General features: G+C 36.3%; 1 protein-coding gene across 1 annotated transcript; it reads right to left on the reverse strand.

Annotated features, from left to right (window-relative positions):
* Positions 1-4,975: 4,975 nt before the first annotated feature.
* On the reverse strand, positions 4,976-9,275 carry LOC123562542 (rhodopsin, GQ-coupled-like). Its single transcript, XM_045355170.2, has 5 exons — positions 9,230-9,275; positions 8,821-8,880; positions 8,228-8,529; positions 7,384-7,520; positions 4,976-7,095 (listed from the first exon to the last, which is right to left on the reverse strand). Exons 2-5 carry the CDS (start codon positions 8,842-8,844, stop codon positions 5,780-5,782), a joined length of 1,779 nt encoding a protein of 592 aa, XP_045211105.2. The 5' UTR covers positions 8,845-8,880; positions 9,230-9,275; the 3' UTR covers positions 4,976-5,779.
* Between the last annotated feature and the right edge of the window lie 228 nt (positions 9,276-9,503).

The raw sequence follows: 9,503 nt of genomic DNA on the forward strand, positions 1-9,503 counted from the left end.
GTTAAAGATTTTCTATATTCAAAGTTGAGTGTTATTCTGTTTATGTGTGGCAAAAGCTAACATTTAACAATATTATCAAATTAAAAAGAAAAAGAAAAAATTCTTGAATAACACCGTTTGTGTAAGAGAATCGGTACTTATAATTAGGTGGTAAAGTTTCTGAAGTTGTTCATCGAATTCTTATTTCTACAAGCATACAGCATGGATATACTGTTTTCTTGCCGAGTCCTAAATTATATCTTGTACGTAAGTTTTGATTTGCCTGCGGCCTTCATCCCTAACAACTATCCGAATAGGTTTATCCTTTGCTATTTCCATTTCAGTAAGTCGTTTACTAAACATCAGTGTTGGACGCTCTTCCATCTTCTTCTTCAGAATAGCCTCGTCACAGTCTCATGTACTTTGTATTGATCCTCGACTTGCTATTTGTGGTCACATTGCCAACCGAATCCGAGTTGTGTAATTGGGTTTCCTATGTAGCTACAACAGTTTCTCTTCCGTAAGCTACTATTTTATCTTCAATCTTGTAACTAGTTCATAACACAAGTACCAGTTTTTAACTTTACAGGGTAACATAAACATAAAAAGTTCAACGTCGACTGCATATGATTTAAGCTAACCATAAATTTGTATTCGATGATCAGGCATATATGACAAAAATGATACCAATTTAACACACAATAACCATAGTAATATTTAAAGGCAAAATGTCATGATTTTTATTGACATATTATTCACGTGTCCTGATCAAAACACTGTTTGTATTTCTTACCATGCCATATATTAAATTAGTCACAATTCTAGAAGTGTAAAAACCTGATATGAGCTTATAAGTAATCTCGGATCTCGTGCGACTTGCTAGTGAATACGCTAGAGGAAAGTATGTATGTAACAAGTACTTCACGAGTACAGTACGCTAAAACAAAGAGATTCAAGAGTGTTGGTGATATACTATACAAAAGATGTATGACCTTGTCGCATAATGACAGATTCAAAGATAAGAGTCCTGGTTTTTTTTTTATATGCCTGTCTGACGGGATGTATTATGGGAACACCCTTTGCAGGAGTGTGGGGTTTGGGGGTGGGGGTACGAGCGGGCGATTTGGCGTCCACAAACCTTGTCGGAAGCATTTCTTCTTCATGTATGTAGGGATTTAAATGTTTACCAGTATGAAACGAAGTGTCATGCGCAAGAATCAGGTCCCTAGGTCTAAGGTCAAGGTCACACTTAGAGGCCAAAGTTCATATACAAGAATGACATTTTGCGGAGCATTTCGTTTTCGATCATGGAGGGATTTTGATGTAACCTGGCAAAATTGTTCACCATCATGAGACAGAGTGTCACGCACAAGAACCAGGTCCCTATGTCTAAGGTCAATGTCAAACTTAGAAGTCAAAGGTCAGATACAAGAATGACAACTTTGTCCGGAGCATTTCTTCTTTATGCATGGAGGGATTAAAAAAGATTTTTCAACTTTTTTTCAAAACTCGCCTATGCTTTGACCTACGATCTCAAGACTTGTTGTGTGGGTACCTGGACTAAAGACCTACTAAGACTAAAGTGTTATACATCCACTGACAAATATGTAATTCGGGCACCATCCATCGTATTTAATGATAACCCTTGTTTTCGTATTTTTGAAGCTAATGTCATGATATTTGAATCATATGTGCAGTTTTGTAACAAAAACTTTTCTTCTAACAAGCTCTCAACGGGCAGTTTTGTGAAATGTGGCACCCTTGTTGCGTTTTACTTGTTGCTTTTTACTTTCATTGCAATTAATTGCTGAAATCACATTATCTATGTTTGACAATTAGATAGTATTTTCAAAGTGTAGAAGATAAAGATTTGTCGTGAAAACTTAGGTCAGACACCTCCCATATTCTGGTATCGCATATTCGAGCTGTATGCTGGTACTGAAAATATTTTTCTTACACCAGACATAACCCTTAAACATAACTCAAATATTGTTCTTTCGATTTTTATTCAATACTATCCAGGAAAAAGGAAAGGCTAATTTAAGTCATATACATTTTAGAGACATTTTTAAGAAATAATAATCACTGAACAGAAAATTGAAAAATGAGCAGATAGGTTTTTGGCTATGAAGTGTTTCTCAGCGGGAATGATTTTATTTACATTGTGTTGTCTAACTTGTTGAAAATAGGGTAAGTGCGAGGTTGGCATGCCCTAACGCGTTTAACCCCCCAGTTTCCTTTATACAGATTACTGACCGTTCCAAGGCGATGCCCCTATTTTCAACTTGTTTTCTTTCTGTCTTGTATTTTGTGTTGCGTCTGTTGTCTTGTTTGTTGTTAGCCTTTCTTTCCTTTTTCTCCTCACTCCCCCTATCGCCCCCATCCTTTCCCCTTGCAATTGCACACCCTTGCTTTGGCACCCCCCACCCTTACTATGAGTAAGTTATCGTGCCCACCTTAATTTTGGCTGCCGGAATCCTAAGGCGGTGCCCGATTGTTGTTTTTTGCTTGTGCGTCTGTGTGGCTTGGGCGGTGCCTAACAGTGTTGTTATATCTTACTTGTATGTTGATCTATGTTAGTTAGTTGAGTGTTTGTTTTTTTTTTGTACATGAGTGTCTGCGCTACTGTGGTTTACGTTGTAGTGTAACTGTGATTAAGGAACGTAGCATTCCGTTTGTATATTCATCCTTGTTCTACTTTCCCCTTCAACCCCCTCCCCCATCCCCTTTCTACCCCTACCCCTCCCCCCCCCCCCCCCCCACTTCTATTTATATTTTGTAAACAATTAAAATGTACTTGTTAGATTTTTGAAGCAACCCGTCTGTAATATTTTTCCGATGCAGCTTCTTTTTGTTGTGGGCCTACTTTGCAGATGCGTGGCTCTGAGGCTGTGTTTGTGGTGCTCTGTGCTTCCGAGAAATCTACGTTTACCTATTATCATTTTCAGAAATGTCAATTATCCAGTCAAGCACCATTTATCAATTACAAAACAAAATATGCATGTGCTCACAAATAAGCTTATTATTAGAACATTAGAAAATAAAATTTCCAACCTTTCAAGAAAAAAAATGTAACAGAAAACACACAAGTCTAATTCTTATCAATTACCCAACTGTCTCCAGATATTGAAAGCATTCAGTATCAATATACTGACAAATTTTTTTTGCCTTGCTCAGTTTATACAGAAAGTCGACCATTTTTATCAAAACAACTGTGATTTGTTTTCTGGTCCTTTGGAATCATGGAGTCCATTCAAAATCTATGTAATAGAATTCCACTTAAGCCGGTACTAGAGGGCGGAGGGGTATTGTACTTTCCATTACCTCTAATGAACAGACTCAATCAAACCCAGTCTGCTATTATTGTGCTTGGTTGCATTCTTTGCCTCAAAAGGACATTAAAGAGTTTATATTATTATTTTTAACATTTTTGATAATTTCTTTCACTGTATGTAAGTATTACCGACCATAACCTTTTCTCTCGCTCCTTCTCGCCAAAAACGCTGTTTCTGCGATCAAAAAGCGCTGACATCTCGATTTGTTAACGCAATTATGACAATAATTAATAACATATGCGTGCTTAATTGAGTAGTCACTGTCATCTATATATCTGCCATGGGGTGTCAATACAACTGCTGTTACACTTGTTCTTGTCAAATAAGTTGATTATGAAACATTTACCTATTTTATTATAAGATTATTTCAAATGGATGAGGTATCAAAGACCGATTGTCCTTTAATCTACTGAACTCCGCCAGTTTCTGTGTCAAAATTGATGTACCATTGGTTCCAAATCAACCTAAAGTCTGTTTAGTTTCGTCCCTTTGGTCAGGAAAAAAACAGTTAAGCTTTCAGTCCTGGTGGTTCGAGAATAGGGCATAACTACATACCGACGAATGTAAGGACCTCGTGTGTTGCCATATGTGCGTGGTAGATATCAGGCATGTAAATGACGGCCTTATAGCACATGAAAAGTATATTGAATTATATAAAGTAGACTCCATAGACTCAAAAACTCTGACTTCGATCGATTTTAGATGAATAAAAACTCATCTCTGGGCATCGTAATTATTTTGGAACATTTTCTTGTGAGAGGTCCCCCAAACCCTACTTAATTTAGGGGGAGGGGACGCCTTCCCACTTGTGCTCTTCCCCTTTCGTGCCTTCAGGACTCCGATATCATGCTTGGCCAAAAAGTGGTCCGGCCATGGCTGGACCTACCGGAGCAGCGGAAACGGCCTTGATTACATGTTAGTTTACACACTGCTAGTTAGATTTCAGGTCGCACTACAACATGCCGACTTGGTTGAACGAATTCAACAACGAAGATTTCACATTTTGTTGTTCTCGTCTATCTGTTCCGGGGATGATTTATACCCTATTCTACGATTTTACAGAAACAAACTGCTTTATAATCAGTATGTTGAAATACCTTCACCAGTATCAAATGTACAATGACGGATTAACAGACAAAGTTATTCCAGTATAGTCCCTAAAATCTTGTTATAAAATATATGATAATAAGAGTTACAATTTTCGTATTCTTGCACCAACGAGTCGTTGATAGGAGACCTGTGTTCTCATCTAGTACAGTTTTAAAATAAGAACGAACATACAGGACACAATAAATGAAGTTTCTATTTGTCACAACTGGTTGAATTGATTGACGGATTCAACGTTTAAAAACCTCCTTCTGTGCATGAATTAGTTTTACATAGGCTGACAAGAATATTTCATTAAGGAAAAAAGTCTTAATCGACTTAAACATTGATATTGCAATAAGAAACTGTTTTAAAATCACGGAAGAAAAAAAATTCCATGACTTGTTCTGAGGAATTAGGTGAATACGGAAATTAGAAAAGCATACGTTAATTACTAAGGGACATAACTACAACAAAAATATGATTGTCTTTATGAACGATTTATTCTTAACATCTTTTAACAACAATTAAAGAAGATGATTAACAAGAACAATGAAGTATCGTCTAATGAGAAAACATATATCATACTGCTATAGAACAATGCAGTCAGACCCAAAATATACTAATCTATTAGCAAGATATAACATACAGAAGAAAGCAACTTTTGTCATGCAAATCACTCGTTTGTTGGATAAACGTTATAACATTATAGACTGAGATCAAAATGAAAAGCTTATGCAATAACAAATCGCCTTTTGTCTCGAAGGATCAACCTTATTATCATCTTAAAAAGGTTTCAACGTTTATTATGCTGTTATTTGTCAGCACATCTATTGTCTGATGTTTTAATTATTCTTTAACACATGCACTACACATATAATGCATGCACTACACATATAGTGTTATTCTGTTGTTTTCATTTGTTTTTTTAATAACAACAGTATTATTATTATTATTGATTATGCCCCTTCAGTAGGTTTATGATATATTTCTTTTTCACTGACACACGCAATCACACGGAGAGGATGTCAAGTAAGCATATCATTGTGCTCTATTTTCTTACCGTGTTATGAAAAGTATTTGTTTACAAGATTTTCTTTATCTGCGAATGAAAATATACTATGAAAAAATGAGGAGGCATATTTGATAAGATCTTACAGAAGACTAAAAGTACTGTGGTGATGTGTATGTTAACTGAATAAACTGATCAAACAAATTTAAACAAATCTATCGAATCAAAAGATCAGTTAATCTAACAAATTTGTGCCATCCAACATTCACATGAATAATGAAAATATACAATACGGATGAAAAAAAAATGCTACAAGAGCTACAAGAGCACTTAGGAATAAAAAGTCGATTTTTACACTACTGTTGTATCATAGTTGAGCCTCATCAGTTTTTAAGCCTTCATTATTTTCCTCCGTATTTGAAGTCTTTGGCCTAGCTCCCGCAATTTCGTATGTCGGTGTCTCTGGTGACATCTCCATCCCTTGATTAACGACACCTGCAGGATTTCCACTGTTTAGATTTGAGAATTTTGCCAAGTATTTTGCAAGTTCAGGTAAAGTATTACTATCAAGAACGAAAACTCCATCTGCGGCTTCTTTGGAATCTGCTGTTTTACCTTGAAGAATATTACTAGGGAGGTATACAGGTCGTACGGCTTGATTTGTTGGTCTTTCACGTGCCGTAACTTCAACTAAGGCATGTGCAAGGTCTTGTATTATTCTCCCGGCAGGAATATCGTCGGCATGTTCAACTACCTGGTCAGCCACTTTATCCTTGTTTCCTTTTCTTTTCGACATAACTCTGGGATCTCTTTTAGCCGACTGTTCCTCTTCAAGTTTTCGAAGTCGAAATTCCATGTCGGTATACATCGATTCGCCAATTTCACTCATTTCGCTACTGACACTAGCGGCACCTGTAACGCTGCTGACGCTCCGTTTACTTGCATTCCGATCTCTATATGTTCCAGATGGCGTTGGAGTCTGTGTTTCTGGTTTGCAACAACACGCCAGCCACGGCAGACGATTCTGTATAGCTGTTCGAAATTTAGGGTGGCTCAATGCATACACAAGAGGATTGTGCATAGCAGATGCTTTTGCGAACAATACTGGTATTTCTGCCCAAAATGGAGTCACAAATGATGCATCTCCGAACATGCCTATCAGCGCCACTGTTGCATATGGCAACCAGGAGAGAAGGTACAAAATTAAAATTGACATGGCAATCTTCGCTACTTTGATTTCCATATTTTTCTTATCTTGATTTGTACGCATTTCTGCATTTAGCTTCTTTGCAGTTTTCTTCATTTCGATTTCATGCAGTTTTACTGCCCGGATTATCATTGCATAACAGACAAAAATAATTCCAAGCGGCACTGCGAAGCCGAAAATGTACAGGAAAAATATGAATGATCGGTTGTTGTCGGTCCTTGTTAGGTAATCGAACGTGCATGACGTTCCAAAACCTTCCGTTATATATCGACCCCAGCCAAAGATCGGTGGAGTTGCACTAACAAATGACCATATCCATACAACCACAATCATTAGAAATGCTCGTTTCCGTGTCATGAATTTAGCCACATGAAGGGGTCGGGCTATGGCCTGGTACCGATCAAATGCAATTGCTACCATTGTATTGATAGACATCAGGCCAAATATTCCACCAATCAATCCGTAGAATTCGCATGCTGAAAGTAAATCAATGATATAATATTAGGGTATGACGGTATAAGGTCGGCAAAATCAGACTGCGTTAATGTTAATTTTATCTAAATGAGCTAAATTTATAAAATACCTGTCAAAATTCTAAATTTGTAAAGTACATGAACAAATTTTGTAAACTCTTATCATTTGTTTCAGCTTCGTTTTCCGATGGAAAGGAAAGTAATATTAATTCAGCGTTGATAAAATTAATAAATTGTACAGTAAGCGGATGTTCATATATATGCGATGATACTTATAAATTAACTTCTAACCAGCGTTTCCAAAAATCCACTTCTTGTTGAAGGCAGAAATGCTGAACAGTGGAAAGCCATTCACAATAGAGAATGTAAGATCACTGATAGCGAGGTTGACTATGAACATGTTTGATGATGTCCGTAACGACTTCTCCCTGCATTCAGCAAAACAGTTTTTAAAATAAAGCAAAGAGAGGGGAACATGAATGAATATTCTTGCATGCCGGACAGGATTTTCCCGTGCTTTTCCGGTGCTAGAAAAACTCATCTTACACCAAAGGATGTAAGATGACTCACGTGCTGTAATTTATGAATGAATGCGTAATTGAACGCTACTATAACAAAATAGCGCCTTAAAGAAAAACCTTCGTTTTTCTCTATATCTTCTACAAGTTGAAAAATAAGGCATGCAAGAAAAAGAATAAATCACTGGCAGCGGTTAAAGATGGTATTATCCGGCACGAGGGTAACTGTTTAGGCGGTAACTCGGCAGGAGCCTCGTTACGGCCTAAACAGTTACCCTCGTGCCGGATATTCCCATCTTTACCCACAACTAGTGAAAGATTGTTATAAAATATAACACACTGGTACGTACAATAAATTTGAATTCAATACTGAAAATATACTGTTGACCATTCACACTGTTCTTTATTATATAATCAATATGATACCCTTCTCCTAGATGTACAGTGACTTTTAAAATTGTTCAAAAACTGCATGACGTCTATAGACGGAGTTTTGCAATTGACATTTGAATTTGCTATGAAAGTATTGTAAAGAATCAGCTGTATACAATGAAATAGAATGTAATACAGAGTAATAAGGATTTTAAAGAGAACATGAGTGACTAAAACAAATATACCTTGTAAACATCCAAATAACGAGTGAGTTTCCAAAGATTCCAGTAAATCCAACGATTGTGATGCAAACACCTATCAGGTAGTGCCATTCGTCTGAAACAAGAGGGAAATTTCGCCAGTGTGGATGCCTAAAAACCGTATAGGTGTCGAATAAGTGAGTTGTCGTCTCTACAATATTTGTGGTCAACGCCGTCGCAGTGGCCGTCACAGCACTTGTAACACTTCCAGACGATGCGGCGCTTGTAGACCACGTAGTGTCAGCATCACTCGTGGCCGCACTCAATGTAGAGATTACATCAAAAGCCTGAAAGTTGTATAGAAATGAATTTAAGACAAATAGATACCCAGAACTGAACAGTAGAAAAGTGATGTTAAACGAATGTGCTAAAAGATAAATATGTTGACAAATTGTATTAGTTTAATTTTCATGTACATTTTGTTTAGAGTATTATACTTTTCCTATATTTCAAGACTTAGGGCACGTCATGCTTTAGAAAAAGTTTTAAAAAAATAGACACACTTCTTGTTAATAACTGAATTGAGCCAGAATGTTCCAAATACTTGTGTTCAATTTAGAAGTATTTTACATACATACTGTTGTTTCAAATGAATCGTTCATATTGTTTTATTTCAAACGGTATCCAACAACAGCATCCTGCAAGAAACCGAAAATCACTTTTATCTTTTGTTTAAAACAACATTTATATTTCATATACATATTTATAAGTGTTTTATATACATTAAATATTACAGGAGAGTTTCGCAGAAGTCATTTTAAAGCCACTTCCTTTTTCATTGTTACCTGTCACCATTCTGCTTCATTTCTAAGCAATATTTATAATGAAAATACAAAGATCTGCATTTTGCAAATAAAAGCCATAAAACCTTCTTTATGCATGAATTCAAAAAATGCAATTTATGCATGCTATAAAGCCCTTTTATTAATATGAAAACACTCAAAGTCGTAAATTATCAATATAATATTTTTAATAAATGCAACTTACAATTTATTTTTATTCCATAAAGAGTCCCGTTCAAAGTGTGAAAACCAACGGCGAATATAGAGAACCATGTCTGAGGAAAGATCTTTTATTGCGATTCGCAAAGTAAGCTTTGTGGACTCCACCTTAAATTAATTAAATTTTCCGTGTACCATGAGCGTCTTTGTGTTGGCATTACATGAAATAAGTTAATTAGAATTATTCTTCTGGCCACGGCATGCGTATGATCAGGAATTTGGAGCACATGAGAAGATCGATTCTTTTTTTTGTTGTCCTG

The sequence above is a fragment of the Mercenaria mercenaria genome, chromosome 2, assembly GCF_021730395.1.
Source record: "Mercenaria mercenaria strain notata chromosome 2, MADL_Memer_1, whole genome shotgun sequence".
Lineage (NCBI taxonomy): Eukaryota > Metazoa > Mollusca > Bivalvia > Venerida > Veneridae > Mercenaria > Mercenaria mercenaria.

What these genes read in the sequence shown, in the direction of transcription:
- LOC123562542 (XM_045355170.2), bottom strand. Translation starts at nt 8,844, where the DNA reads ATGAACGATTCATTTGAAACAACA. An exon ending in ACGATTCATTTGAAACAACA is followed by an intron (nt 8,530 to 8,820) that starts GTATGTATGTAA and finishes TACAACTTTCAG; the next exon opens with GCTTTTGATGTAATCTCTAC. An exon ending in GTGGATTTTTGGAAACGCTG is followed by an intron (nt 7,096 to 7,383) that starts GTTAGAAGTTAA and finishes ATTTACTTTCAG; the next exon opens with CATGCGAATTCTACGGATTG.